The 14,378-nt window shown below is 61.0% G+C and overlaps 4 protein-coding genes across 4 annotated transcripts, besides 1 other annotated feature; all 4 read right to left on the bottom strand.

Annotated features, from left to right (window-relative positions):
* Nucleotides 1-240: 240 nt before the first annotated feature.
* On the bottom strand, nt 241-576 carry LPMP_050410 (dynein-light chain-protein, putative; the record flags this gene model as incomplete). The annotated part of the gene is made up of 1 exon (XM_010705503.1): nt 241-576. The coding sequence occupies one exon, from the start codon at nt 574-576 to the stop codon at nt 241-243; it is 336 nt and encodes a 111-aa protein (XP_010703805.1).
* A 964-nt stretch (nt 577-1,540) lies between these two features.
* On the bottom strand, nt 1,541-3,976 carry LPMP_050400 (hypothetical protein; the record flags this gene model as incomplete). The annotated part of the gene is made up of 1 exon (XM_010705502.1): nt 1,541-3,976. One exon carries the CDS (start codon nt 3,974-3,976, stop codon nt 1,541-1,543), a length of 2,436 nt encoding a protein of 811 aa, XP_010703804.1.
* Nucleotides 3,977-4,958: 982 nt separating this feature from the next.
* Nucleotides 4,959-5,465: a repeat region.
* Nucleotides 5,466-5,606: 141 nt separating this feature from the next.
* Nucleotides 5,607-9,233, bottom strand: LPMP_050390 (structural maintenance of chromosome (SMC), putative; the record flags this gene model as incomplete). The annotated part of the gene is made up of 1 exon (XM_010705501.1): nt 5,607-9,233. The coding sequence occupies one exon, from the start codon at nt 9,231-9,233 to the stop codon at nt 5,607-5,609; it is 3,627 nt and encodes a 1,208-aa protein (XP_010703803.1).
* Nucleotides 9,234-10,908: 1,675 nt separating this feature from the next.
* On the bottom strand, nt 10,909-13,101 carry LPMP_050380 (protein kinase, putative; the record flags this gene model as incomplete). Its single annotated transcript, XM_010705500.1, has 1 exon — nt 10,909-13,101. The coding sequence occupies one exon, from the start codon at nt 13,099-13,101 to the stop codon at nt 10,909-10,911; it is 2,193 nt and encodes a 730-aa protein (XP_010703802.1).
* Between the last annotated feature and the right edge of the window lie 1,277 nt (nt 13,102-14,378).

Below are 14,378 nucleotides of genomic sequence, written 5' to 3'. Positions count from 1 at the left end.
ACCAGTGGAGCGCGCTAGTGAGGGCATCGACAGACAATCAAATAGTAACATGAGAGAGAGTTTGAGAAGGGTCCCCCCCATTACTCGATGCCATGGCGCCCAATCACGTGCTCTTGGGCGTGAGTGCGCATGTGTCTGGGTTCGTGGGTTGGCGTTGTACATGTCAAAGGGTGCGACAAGGGAGCGGGACATGGACGGCGTGCGCCCGGCTCGCTCGTGATCGCGCTGCTGCACGCACGACTACACGGTGACACCGTAGACTGTAATGATGCAGTACATGGCCTTATTCTCCGCTCTGTGTACGTAGCACGCGTCACTCGTTGGGTTCCAGGAGCACGAGGAGATCATCTGCATACCAGCACCGTTCTTCTGCAGGATCGTGACGAGGACGACGTACTTGCGCGGCAGCTTCGCCTCCTGCGTCAGCCGCTGCACCACCTGATCGGAGATGGCGGAGACGAGGCCGGTAACCTTGTTGTGCTGGTAGCGCGTTTCGTGGTTGAACAGGGTGCTGACAATGTCTTCGCAGATGACGGAGGCGTCGTCGATCAACGTGATGCGGTCCTCAGAGGCCATTCTAGCGAAAGCCGGAGAGAGGCAGAGAGAGAGAAAAATACACAGCGGCGAATGGGGCGATGCGGCCTTGTGTGATGGACACACACCCACACACACAGGAGAGAGGCCAAACGAAGAAAACACTGAGCTGATCAGCCAGTGTGAATGGGCAGTGGCAAATACACGCACGTGTGGTTGTTCCGTCCTTCCACCTTCCCTCCCTTCTCACGCGCACACACCCACCCGTCCTCTCGCGTCTTGCCTGTTGAGCGCGATAAAGTAGGAGGGGGGGGGCAACTCTTCACCCCTTTCTCTGTTGTGCTTGCTGCTGCTGGTGCTGGTGTGTGTGTGTGTGTGTGCGCCGGTGCCGGTGAACACGCGTGCCAAGCAGCAGAATTTTATCACGGAGAGGTGTAGAGGAGGTGCGAGGCGACAGCAAACACAGTTGAGGTTGCCGAAAGGAAGAGAGAAGGGGAGCGGGAAAGAGATCGGGTGTTGGGGGTGCGACCGTGCGCGCAGGACTGAACATCATCGTGATGGGAAAGCAAGTGCGGCAGGCGGATCTAGACAGAGGCACCCAGACACGCACGAACACGAAAGATGTGCGGCGGACAGCAGAGTCTCCGCGAGGCATGTGAAGGCACACGACGACGACGACGTCGATAACAGTGGCCGCTGACGCAATGCAGAGCAGTACTGGTCTCTCTCTCTTTCTCTCGCGGCACTTCACAGAGTACACGCGTCTCTAACATACGTCTGCGTGGAGGGTGCTCGTCTGCGTGCGCGTGTGTGTGTGTGTGTGTGTGCTGGATGAAGGCGCTGCCTCAAACAGAATTGTGCACATAACACAGGAACGCTGTCTAGCGCAATGATGCCCCTCCCTCCCTCCCTCCCCCCATTCACATCTTCGTGTGTTCAGCACTGGAAGGACTGTAGCCGTTGTCCACAGAGCTGCCACCAGCACCGCGGCACAACTTAAGCAGCCCTACAACAGATTTGCTGCGACGAGTTGGTCGATGCAGCCCTGTACGTAGCTTTCCCGTCGAGGATCAAGGTGCATAGCAGTCTGGTAGTGTTTCAGGGCCTCGTGTGGACGCCGCAGGCACACCATGCACTCCGCCAAGGTCACGTACACGACAGCCTCACCAGGGCACTGGATCAGCAGCGCCTTGAGCTCCTCCAGTGCTTGCTTCGGCTGGTCGAGCCGCAGCAGGACGTCGGCGCGCTGCCGCCGCGCCGTGACGTTGCTTGGGTGCCGTTCCAGTGACTCTGTGTAAAGCCGCAGAGCTATCTTGAGGTCGGCAAGCGACTTGCCCTGACGGTGGTACGTCAGAGCGAAGCGATTCATGATAGCCGGGGTGGGGTTCAGCTTCACTGCCTCCTTGTAATACCCTCGCGCCTTGTCGACTTGTTCCTCCCTCATGAAGCGCTCACCGAGACCGGCGTAGGCGATGTAGAGCGACGGATCGACGGAGAGTGCCGCCTTAAACGCTGCCTCAGCCTCTGCCTTGTTGTCTTGACCGAGCAACTCGTACCCATGCAGAGCATGCGCGTACGCCAGCGTTGGCGCCACCTGCACAGCCCGCTTCAACATTACAAGCGCGTCGCGAGGGTCCTTGATGAGGCTGTAAGCGTTGGCGACGACGCACAGGGTGGTGGCACTGAGCGGCTCGGCGTCGGTGAGCCGTTGCGCGAGGCTGCCGAGCGCGCTCTCGCTTTTCAGGTGCCACAACGCTGTACTGTAGAAAATAAGTGCAGGGCTTGTCAGCTCCCACGGCGCGGCACGCAGAAGCCTCTCGAAGGCATCCGCGCTCTCCTGAACATCGCCGTTGTGGAAGTGAGCGAGGGCGAGCTGGCGGAGCAGCCAAGGCGAGGTGGCAGATACAACTGCAGCTGTGGTGGCGCTCCCGCCGTCTTGGCGCTGCCACAGAACGCTAGAAGAGGAGGAGGAGGACGAGTGCATCACACCAGCACGCGCTGGACCGTGTAGGCTGGTCACCATGGACGACGCCGACGCTGGCGCTGTCACGGCCGCTCGCTGTTGCTGCTGCTCTTGGGCAAGCAGCACATGAAGGGCCTCCACTGCCTCGGGGCAGCGGTAGGTAATACCGAGGAAGGCGGCGTACAGGAACGGCCGCAGGTGCTGCTGCACACACCGTCGCTGTGGTGCCGTCAGGCGAGGGGCTGGAAGCGCCACCGGCGACGGACCTGTTCGCTCCGGCTGCGTGGAATGCGCCGAGGCCAAGGCAGCTGCAGCCATAGCCACTGCGCTGCGTGGTGCACGTTGTTCCTCGTCGTCTGGGTCGACGTACAAGTCGATGGCAGTGTCGGCGATGTCTCGGTCGCGACGCTGCGGAGGCCGCTGGGGCGACTCCGCGACATCGACCTGGGTTCCCTCTTCTTCCTCGATCAGGGGCTCCTTAATAGTGAGCAGCGACTGCGCCACGTGCTCTGACGGCCAGGCCAAGTGCACGTACTCCTGGAACGCATCGAGGCGAGTCGGGTGGGCCACGTAGGCACGGCGCAGGTGCTCGGCGGCGATCGGGTGCCTCTGGCGATGTTTTTCGCATAGACCCAGCCAGTAGAGCACCTGCGAGGTGCGTGCGTCGGTCAAGAAGGCGTGGGCCTGCAGCTGCCTCTCCGTAGCACGTACTGCCGCTGCCACCCCGGTGTCGTCGTCTTCCTCGCTCGTGCCACTGCGCATGGACCTGTGCTGCTGCAGCCTCCGCCGAAGCTCATTGGAGGTTGTGGTTAGTTGGTTACTCACGTACAGCAGCTGCGACAGTACCTTGGCGCCGTCCTCGTAGCGCTGCGTGCGGTAGCAGCACACACCGAAGAGGTACTGGCAGTTCCACTGCGACTGCAGGTCAACCGTCTCGTAGCCCAGCTCGAGCGCGTCTGAGATGAGGCTGTGCCCGTTGCCCGAAGCTAAGAACACTGCAGATGCTGCCGTTGAGGACATGCTCAGCGGCGGCGGGTGTTGCAGCTGGTGCATGCCATACGAGGTTGCCCAGGTGCGGCGAGCATCGAAAGGAAGGGCCCCACCAGCCGCCACTGCCCCTCCACCCGCAGCGCTTATAGAAGCGCCAGCCGTCCGTGGTCGTGTCACGTGCGGCTCCAGGAAAGGGTAATAGTGTTGCAGCAGCCGGTATGCCGTGCCGGTCGCACCGCTCACGGTGTGGCAGTGGGCGAGCAGGTGCAGATGGGCGTAGGATGCCTCCAAGTCGAAGAGACGCTGCGCAAGCTCGATAGCGTCCGCGTAGAGGTACCCGGCGAGACTCTCCTGCACGCTGGTGTTGAGGCTGTGCAAGACATCGCTCGAGATAAACGACAGGGGCAGCGAAGCGGCGGAGGAGACGGAGGACAACGTTGGCGCGGCATGGCGTGTGGCGACATCAGGGGTGGAGCGTGGCGCAGGCATACGCGACGCTGGTGGGACCGCCGCCGCACGTGATGTTACTGAATCAGCGTGGACGGAGCTACCTGTATGCACACGAGCGTGTGTGCTACCGCCACCACGGCGCAGCTGTCCAGGTGAGTAGATTGGCGAGGACGACGGCGATGCACCAGAGTGTTGGTGTGGCGACGCCCGCGAATACGTGCTGCCGCCTGTGCCGCGGTAAGTTCTAGGAGAGGCACGCGTATGCGGATAAGCGGCGGAGGAGTTTGATGCAGGCGGCGGCGTGGCGGACATTGCCGATTCTTCTCCTCTCGGTCGCTGCCTGTCTACACTTGCCTGGTGAAGCGGGCAGTAGGTGCGCCTCGTTGTGACGAATGACCGCGACAGAGCGTTCCTGCGGTATGCGTGTGCGTGTGTGTGTGTGTGGTGGTGGTGGTGGGGAGGGCGGCGATGCGCAGAGAGAGAGAGTGGGTGGGTGGGGTGGATGTGTAGCGATGTAGGGAGCGGATGGGGAGTGGACGAGTGCGGTGAGGGTGACGTGGAGGACAGAGGATTAGCACGGGCGTAGTCGTTGATGACGAAGAGCTGAAGAGAAAACCAGTGCATGAAGAGGGAGAGGGAATGGAGAGCCAAGAGGCTGGCGGCGGCGGTGGTGGGGAGGGGGCAAAGAAGAGGAAGGCTAGCGAGGAGCAGCCTTCGCAACAAAGCGTGCGAGTGGTGATGCATCTCCAGGAGTTTCATTCCTCCCCCGCACCCCTCACCCTCCCCGCTGCTCCTCGGCCTGCAGTTCAACTTTGCGTCGATGGAGAGGCACTCCATCATTGACGTACCGGCTTGTCTCACTGATGTCCCCCCTTCTCCTTTCTGTGCTCTCCTTCACACGTGAATCCGCGTACGGGTAGTCGCAGCAGGTAGGCGGCGTTTTGTTCGGTGCACCGCGTCTATCTCTGCCCTCATGGCAGGAAGAGGAGGGGGGTGGGTACCCTCGCCGCACGGCCACCCGAGAGCCCAGCACACCTCGGTACGCGCGGAGAGAGGCCGGGGAGCCCCCCCACCCCGACCATGCCAAACCGTCCCAGGCGGTGACAGGGTCCAGCGCCTACGACACACGAGGGGGGAGGGGGAGTCACCGCGACGCGTCGCTACCAATGCCGGCGGCCTGCGACAGCCCACAGGCCTGTGCCAGCCATGGGATGAGCAGAGCGCCAGCATGGCTCGGACGCGCCCCACCCGACCTTCGCAGCATGCTGGTGAGGAGCCGGCGCCGCCCCGCGAGACGCACCAGGTGATGGTCGGCGCGATGGGTGAGGCTGCGAGGCGACCCGGGAGGCGAGGGTGGTGTTTGACTAGAGTGGATAGCAGGGGCCGTGCTTGTGATGGCTGGGTCGGCGCATTGCTCTAGGGCGTACGCCTGGCGCTGCTTTGCACCACGTGATGGGGCCGGCGACAGGTCGAGTGGAGTGGGGCGCATGAGCACACGTCTTCCAGTGGCTGGGGGCGTACACGTGGGGACATGGAGGAAAGACGAGCAAATCGGTTACTCGGTGAATATTCTCTCCACCACATGTCCACACACTCCCGTGGTGTAAAGCAGCGGTGGGTGCATAATCTGCAGTGATGTGTGTCGCGCTGTTTTGCCTGCGTTGTCAACTTACGCAGATGTCGCCACGGCACCTTCCCTGTCAGCGCCGCTCGACGCGGCTCGCGTGTCGCTGCTGGCGGATGTCGGCTGTGACGGTGGCTTGTGCTCGATGCGCGCCACCTCCGAGTAGCCCTGCGTGTTGCGAATGTGGTAGAGCACGTTGGCATTGTTGAACATGCCGTCCTTCAGCGACACCAGAAGAAACTGTGAATGGGGGAAGTAGAGCTGCAACATGCGACCAATGTTCTGGGTGTGGCTGGGGTCGAGGGCAGCGTCCACCTCATCCAGGATGTACAGTGGTGCGGGGCGGACGCGCAGGATGGCTAGCATGAGACACAGTGCGAGCAGTGATCGCTGACCACCGCTGAGCTCGGAGAGCGACTCCCTCGGCTTCTCGTTGAAGGAGACACGGACGCCAAGGCCGGTGAGGTGGTTTGTCGCGTCGCGCTCCTCCAGCAGCTGCGCCGTCGCGCCAGGCAGGCAGGCCGCAAAGAGCCTGCCGAAGATGGAGCTGACGATGCCGACCATGCGATCCAGCGCGCCCCACTTCTTCGACTCAATCTCAGTGATGCAGCGCTGGATCGCTTCCTTGTCCTCGCCCAGGGCAGTGCGCTGCTTGACGAGCTCCTCGTACTCGCGGCGCCGCTCCTCGTACAGGATGGCGGACTTTTGGGAGAGTTTGTTCGACATTGCGGCAGCACGCGCCTCGATCTCGCGCAGCTCCTGCAGGGTGGCTGCCGTGCGCGCCGCATCGCTGAAGTCGTAGGGACCACCTGGTTGATTGAATGTCTCTCGCACCTCGAGGAGCCAGCTGTGGCGCTGCTCCGCCTCATGGATGTGGCGGCGCAGGCTCTCTAGGCACCGGCTCTGCTCTCGCAGCTCCACCTCGCCATTCTTGACCAGGTTGTCGAGCGTGACTTTGCGTTCTGCGAGCCGCGTCAGCTCCTCTTGAGTATCGTCAATCTCCTTTTCCAGTTGCTGGCGCCGCTCCTCGTTGTGTTTACAGCGCGCCTGCACCGCTACCAGCTGTTGCTTCAACTCCTCCACCTGCGCAGTCAGCTTCAGCTTCTGGCTCTGCTGCTGCGCCAGCTCCTCTTCCATGTCTTGCGCTTTGCGAGACAAGTCCGCCGCCTGCTGTTCCATGTCCGCCTCGAGTCGCTCGAACTCCGCCGCGCCGCGTTCCTCGTCGGCCATCAGCCGCGCCACGTGAGCCTCTGCCGCAGCGAGTTGATTCTCTATTTCCGTGCGCACTACGTTCAGGTCTGTCGTCTGTGCCTGTGCTGCTAACTCGCGTTGCCTCGCCTGCAGCACCGCCACCTTTTCCTGCGCCTCGGCCATCGTGGCATGCTCGCGCTCCATCTCCTCTGCCAGCTCCGCCGCGCCGATCTGCGCGCTGCTTGCAGCGACGATGTAGCGCTGCTTCGACAGCTCCGCCGCAGCTTCCGCTGCCTTGTATGCCTGAATGTCGTGCTGGTGTTGCCGGAGCGTGTTGCGCAAGGCGGCGTACTCAGTTTCTAGTGTGCGCGTGCGTTGCTGCAGCGCCTTGAGCGGCTCTTTCTGAGCTGCATAAGCCTTGAGATCGGCAAAGACGTCGCGCAGGTGGTGCGTCGACCCGCCCGTCATCAAGCCGTTTGGCTCGGCCACCTCACCTTCGATAGTGACGGCTTTAACCTTGATGGACGGGTTGTAGGCGAGGTCCTGCGCGAGTCGCAAGCTGGAGCACACAAAGAAGGTGCCAAACACAAAGTCCGCGAGGGCGTTGAGCTGCTGCTGATGGGAGGAGGCTTCCTGCACCGTCACCAGGTCCCGTGCGCGGTGCACCCAGCCACCCTGCTGCTCGGCAATGAGCCGCGCCGCCTGCAGCTTCGCATCATCGATGAAGAGGTGCGTTGGCGGACGTTGCAGCTTGTCGAGGGCAAAGAACGCAGTGCGCTGCCGCAGCCCACTGTGGATGATGGCTTCGGCGACGCGATCGTCCGTGACGACGACGCGTAACAGCTGGTTCTGCGCGCCAACCATGAGCCCCAGCGCGTGCTGCAGATCAATCGGAGTGATGAGTTGGCCGACACGTCCAAGCACGTTGTCCTCCGTGTCGGGTGGGCAGGCGTAGCGGTTGTAGTCGAGGTCGTAGTTGCGCGCGGCCGCAGTGCTCACCTGCCGCTGGAAGTTCTCGTATTCCGCCTGGTACTCGCGCTTCAGTGACGAGATCTCTGCCTCGAGCGCCTCCTTGCGTTCCTGCTTCAACGCCAGAGGGGCGTACACCACTTTTGTCTTCTCGAGAGATGCCGCTGCTTTGGCGTGCTCGTGCTCTAAGTGCCGCACACGGCCGCTCTCCTCCGCCTGATGCGCCTCGATCCGCTGCTGCTGCTTCACCAGCTCTTCAAACCGCTCTGTGGCGCGGTGCACGCGTGATTGCTGCTCGATGAGCTTCAGATCTACCTGCTGCCGCTCCTCCGCGAGCGAGACACCCGAGGTGCCGGCCTGCACGCCGGATTGGAGGAGCTTGAGACCCCTCTTCAGCTTCGCGCACGCTTCCTTGCCCTCCTTGATCTGCGCTAGCATCTGCTCGTGCTGCTGCCGCCGCGCCGCGAAGGTCACCTGGCTGTTACTTTGCTTCTCCTGCTCCCTCCGCAGGGTCTTGAGCTGTGTTTCAAGTTGCCTCAGCAACCTGGTGCAGTTGTCCAGCTCGTTTTCTAGGCGGCTGTGCGCCTTCTTCAGCTCATCCTCCTCCTCGTGCAGCGAGATGGCTGCCTCGCTCGGGGCGTGGAGGGAGCCTTGGAGCTGGACGAGTCGACGCGTCGCCTCCTCTTCCTGACGCGGCAGTGCCTGCAATTGCGACTTCGCGTTCTGAACGTCCACCTTGCGCGCCTCCACCCTCGCCTCCGCCTCCGTGTGCTCCGTGTGATGCGTGTGGTAGTCCAACGCGATGCGGAAGCGCTTCTTTTCCTCCGTCTTCTCACGATTCTGCATGAACGCGTTGTACTCCTCCTGGTCCGCCCGCATTGTGTCTAGCAGCGGTCGGATCTGCGCCTCGATGTTCGTGTCGATCTCCTCCATCTTGCGCTCCTTGTTGCGGATCAGCGTCTCGGCGGTGCGGCGGCGGTGATCAAACGCCTTCGTGCCCACCGCCTCCTCGATGAGCGACAGGATGTCCTGCGAGCGCATGCCAATCAGCTTGTGCACTGTGCCCTGCAGGATCATAAAGTGAGGGTTATCGACGTTCAGGCTGATGCTCTCGAAGAAGCGCTTCACCTTGCTCTGCAGTGACACGGTGTTGTTGAAGAAGAACTGCTGCCGTCCTCCAAGCTTGATTTGGCGGCCAATAGTGATGAGCGGGTACTCCTCGCAGCTGTAGCCGGGCGGCGCGGAGGCGGGGTCATCGTTCACGAACTCGATCGTCACCCGTGCCGCGTGCACACCGGTCGTGCCGGCGCGAAAAATCAGCTCCCGCGGATCCTCGGCACGCACCCGCTTGAGGTTGGTGATACCCATGACGAAGCAGATGGCGTCGAAGATGTTCGACTTACCGCTGCCATTGAGCCCGGTAATGGCGTTGAAGTGCGGGCTGAGGTCCGCCAACTCCTTTCGGTGGGCGTACGACTTGAAGCCGTCAATCACGATGCTCTTCACGCGCATGATGACAGTGTCGGGAGGGGCGGAGCGGGGGAGTTGGGTGGATCAACCCGATGCGCGCCAGCCGTCAGTATTGCGGGGTAAAGGTGCGGCGTGTAGCGTGTGTGCGAGCTTGTGGGTGTTGTTGTCTATGCTTGCCTGTGTGTGTGTGTGTGTGTGTGTGTATGAGGCCAAGGTGAAGGGATGGAAAATAAAACCAAGGCAGGAGCGGTACTGATTCTGAGTGGTGTGACGAGCTGTCTAGCGCGGCTGAGCCCGATGACGCATACACCATCAGTGCATCGTTCAACGAGGAGTAGAGGGGGTGGGGGTGAGTGAGCAGGGAAGCATGGAGGGGACTCAGTGAAGCAGTTGAAAATGCGCCGTGTGTGGAGTGATGGTACTCTTTCCCTCTCTCCCCCATCAAACACTTATGTAGTGCAGCCCATAGAGCGCTTGGAAGGGTCTACGCACCGCATGAGTGCTTCCCTTCGCTGTATATGCGTGGAGGATCCGAGCACAGCCACGTGTAGGCCAGGGAGTCTTGCTCCACAGGCCATTCTCTCCGCCTTCCCTCGTCATGCATCTTGGAGAGCTCGTTGCCCGCGCCTCTCTGCTCCTTTTCGCTTTATTTCGTTGGTGGATAACACAGCAATGCGTAGCGCAAGGCATGAAACACAGAAGAGCTCCCATAGCGGGCGGCGGCGGCGGCGGCGAGGCAGCCGCGCGTCCGTCATTGTCTCCCCATTTTCTCCTCCCCTCCCCCTCGCACGTACGCCTGCAGGGGGTGGAGGGGAACGATCAGCGTTCGACTGGCCAGGGGAGGGAAAACACGCGTGCGCAGCGAGAGGCGAGGCGAGCCCACATAACAGCCGCAGCAATGCGGAAAAACTGATCAGCCAACCCGCAGGGGACCAGCAAAGCGTTAAGCGAAGTACAAGCAAGGCAAAATACACAGTGAGAGGGAGAGAGAGAGAGAAGCGAAGACAATAGAGGAAGAAAGGGGGGAAGAGCCGCGTGCCTGCGTGTGTGTGTGGGGGTGAGTCACCGACAGGCAGGCAGACATGGAGCCAGACATATAGGCGCACATACATTACACACACACACACACACACACACACACACACACGCAGGCACAGGCATGCGGGAGGCGCACTTCATAGCGAGGGGGAGGGAGTAAACCCGAAGGGACAGAGGAGAGGGGGCGCCAGCAAAACGGTAGGCCAGGTATATAGGAAAAACATAGGAGGGAGGAGGGAGAGGGGGGGGGAGGAGAGAAATAAACGAGCAACAGCCTCCGCCCCCCCACCTCCCACCCCACCCCACCCGCAAACAAACAGCAAAGCCCGCCACATCCACAGAGACACAGCGAAAAGGATCCTCTTCGAAAGCACAAGCAACAGCAACAGCGGCTTAACGGGAGGAGGGGGGGGGGAGGGGAGGGGAGGGAGGGAGAGGTATGGTGATGCAGAGGGGCGGCGTGCGCACCGTATGTGGAGCGGCAAACACGCATCCCCCCCACACACACAGAGAAGTGTGCCCTTCAGGCAGTGATTGCACAGGTTCTACATTCTGAGCTTGGCATGTCTGTGCGTGCGTGTGTGACGACAACGACGTTGTGTCCACGATGGTTTTGTGTAAAACAGAAAAAAAAAATTGAACACTGGCGAGAGGAAAAGGGATGCGGGGCGCACCCCTCTCACTCGCTCCGGTTTCCCTCAATCGGCGAAGTCACTCCCTCGGTCACCTTTACCAAGAACGGGTGCTTCAGCATTTCGGTCGCTGTCGGGCGTAGCTTTGGATTGCGCTCAAAGCACTTCTGCAAGAGGTCCATCAGCTCTGGGTCTACGTCGGCCGGTATCTCCGTCGGCAACCCCGTCGAATTCGCAATCTTGTACACTGCCGCCCACATCGAGTTGCACTCCGGCCACGGCGGCTTGCCCGTCAGCATCTCTACCATAGTGCACCCAATGGACCAGATATCGCTCTTCACACCGTAGCCGCCAGCCTCGCACTTGATTACCTCTGGGGCCATCCAGTACGGCGTACCGACCATCGTCGAGCAGCCGTGCGTGGCGCTGCAGACATCATCGATTGCCTTGCTACAGCCAAAGTCCGCCAGCTTCACGATGCCGTCGACGGAGACGAGCACGTTGTCGCCCTTGATATCGCGATGCACGATGCCGCACTCATGCAAGTACTTCACGCCACACACCATCTGGTATACCCACTGCCGTAGCGTCTCGAGTGGAATGCTCTTGAATTTGGCCACAAAGCTGGTGAGTGTGCCGCCGCTGACGTATTCCATGAAGATGTTAAGCGTGTTCCTCGCCCTGTCCTCGAGGCTACCGTAGTACTGGACACAGTTTGGATGCCGCAGTCGCTTCATCAGAGCAATTTCATTGCGTAGCTTCTCCATCTCTTCCTCGCTCTCAACGCTGCCAAGTTCGATCACTTTGCAGCACACCGTGCGACCGTTGCGCAGGAGCGCCGTGTACACGGCACCGAAGCTTCCCTTGCCGATCGTCTTAAGTGGCGTCCAGCCTTCGAGATCGCTGTCGTCCAGCAGCATCTGCGGAGCGACCAGAGCGCGCGAGAACGGTGACGTTACCTCATCAGCAATCACACTGCCTGTGTCGTTGAAGTCTCGGTAGTGCGAGGAGCCGGTGGTGCACGAGGGGTCCCTGAGGTTCCTCAGAATCATCGACGACGTGTTTATTGAGAAGGATGGAGCGCGCACCTGGTCAGCAATGCGGAGCAGCTTCTCGGCGTTGAGAGGGGCAAGTACGGCCGCCGCAGTTGAATCGGAGAGGCTAGCATTTTTTCGGCTGTTGAGAGCGCGGCGGTCACCCGCCCCGACCTCGCTTCCGTCGTCGGCGTCGCTGCTGTCGGTCGTAAAGACGGTCGCCATGTGATGCGTCGAGTGGCTGTCCACGTGCTCGCCGTTGACAAAGAGACCGGCAACCCAGTCGCCGTTGGCGAGCCACTCACACCCGTCGCCATGCTTGACGCCGTCCTTGAACATGCCGATATAGCGTGCCCCGTCCGCCCAGAGGTAGGTGCCGCGGCCATTGGGTTTGCCGTGCGCGAATTCGCCCTCGTAGACGTCGCCGTCCACGTTTGTTTGTATACCGCGTCCCTCCTTTTCGTTCCGGTTGAATTCGCCCTCGTACGTGACGTGCGCCGCCGGCTCGACAAGTTTGCCAGCGCCGTGCCGCATTCCAGCCAGCCACTCGCCCTCGTAAATGTTGCCGCCGGCATAGACCATGCGCCCGTGGCCTTGCCGCATGTCGTCGGCCCACTCACCCGTATAGAGCCCTGTGGCATCCTTCATCTCGCCAGAACCCTCCATGCGGCCTCTAACGTAGTCGCCGTGGTAATAGTCACCGTCCGCCCAGGTGTAGATTCCCTTGCCGTGCATCATGCCATCCAGCCACTCACCTTCGTATGTGTCACCGCTGTGCCACGTTGCCTTGCCGTAGCCCGCCATCTCACCATTTTCGTCGATCGTGCCGACGTAGTAGCCTTCGTCAAAGTCGATCTGTTCGACACCGGGCAGGAGATGAACGCCACAGTACTCGAGCGGCTCAGTGGAGAACGCGTTCTGCGCGTCGCCGCCTTCCTCGCCTGCGTCTGTGCTGTGCGACAGCAGCGAGGGAGACGGTGGTTGCAGATGCGTCTGTGATGGAGGACAGCCGTCCCTCTTGACGGCTGTGCTGCTGTTATGCTGCGCTGCCACGGGTGAGGAGGTATTCCAGCCCGCGCGCACCTGGCCACTGTCTGTTGTTGCCGCCCCAATGCCGTGACTGGCACCGCCGTGTGATGGTGGCGCCGGTGCAGAGGCAATGGCAGTCGAGGTACATTTATTGTTTATAGAACTGTTCAAGCTCATGGCCAACGAGGTTGTTGTTTGGTTCAAGCTCGAGATTTGTTGTTGCTCACTCAAGGGCTTCTCTGTGTAAGACGACGGCGCGTGCGACGGTATGGCTTTGGCAGTCGAGATGTTGATGCTATGCGGCACCACTGCTGTCCCGGCGTCGCTGTAGAAAGAGTGAGAGGCCATTTTAAGAGTCGCCTGGCGTGTGCGTATGCGCAGTGCTCACTGTATTTTGCGGAAGTCAGAGGCGGCTGTTGGAGTGATTGGGTGGGAGGGGAGGGGAGGGGGGGGATTTGAGGTGCAGCCGAAAGAGCGAGACGGTCTGTCGCACACCCACCTTCCGCAACAGACACCGTGGCGCGCGACGCAGCGTGCAGCTGAGAAGAGAAAAGGAGAAGGTCAGCAAAGGCAGCGCGTGTGGTGTGGCACACCCACACATGGAATAGCAGGAGGAGGGGAGGGGAGGGGAGGGGAGGGAAGGGGCTGGGGTGGGGTGGGAGGACGATAAAGTGCTGACAATAGGCAGTCAGACACACACACACACACACACGCGCAATATATGGAAGAGCACTTGAAGCAAAGCAGGCCACCACCACCACCACCAAAAAAAAAAAACAGGACAGAGAAATCGTGCGCGCGCGCCGCAACGGCCGTAGGAGGAGAAAGTGTGAGTGGGTGGTCTGGAAAGGGGGTAGAGAGGAGAGGCGTACGTGCGTCACTGTTTGCTTGCTTGCATGCTGACGAGAAGAAGTGAGGACACGAAGCACACAGCGACTAAGGAAAAAGGGGGGAGAGGGGGGGGGGGGAGAAAGACAAAGCGAGGATCAGGCACGGAGGGTGAACACACCCACAGCAGCACGAGCACGAGCACACGCACACAACAACAACAACAACAAACCCTCACGTATCCCTCTTCTCGCTCCTGCACTGGGTTGCACACCGCCACGCACAGAGTCACAAATAAGGTGCAGCAAACCCACGGAGAGAATAAGAGGAGGTGACTGCGTTTCACTACTGTATGCGCGTCACCTCTCCCCCTTTCCTTCGTGTGTGTGTGTGATTGTGTGTGTGTGTGTTAATTAATGAGTCGGCGAGGGCGCGATGCAATGGCGGGGGGGGGGGGGCGGGCGGGGCACTGATGGGGTAGGTGGAGGCGGTGTGCAGTAAAAGGGAGGGGAGGGAGGGGGCCTGCAGGCCCACACACTCGAGGCTTTTGTGTGCGTGTGCGTGTGTGTGCGTGTGCGTTTTTCCCCCCCCCCAAAAAACCCCCAAAAAAAAAAAACAGAGCGTGG

This window comes from Leishmania panamensis (assembly GCF_000755165.1).
Source record: "Leishmania panamensis strain MHOM/PA/94/PSC-1 chromosome 5 sequence".
Classification (NCBI taxonomy): domain Eukaryota; phylum Euglenozoa; class Kinetoplastea; order Trypanosomatida; family Trypanosomatidae; genus Leishmania; species Leishmania panamensis.
Note: the sequence above shows the minus strand (reverse complement) of the source record. Positions and strands in the feature narration are given on the sequence as shown.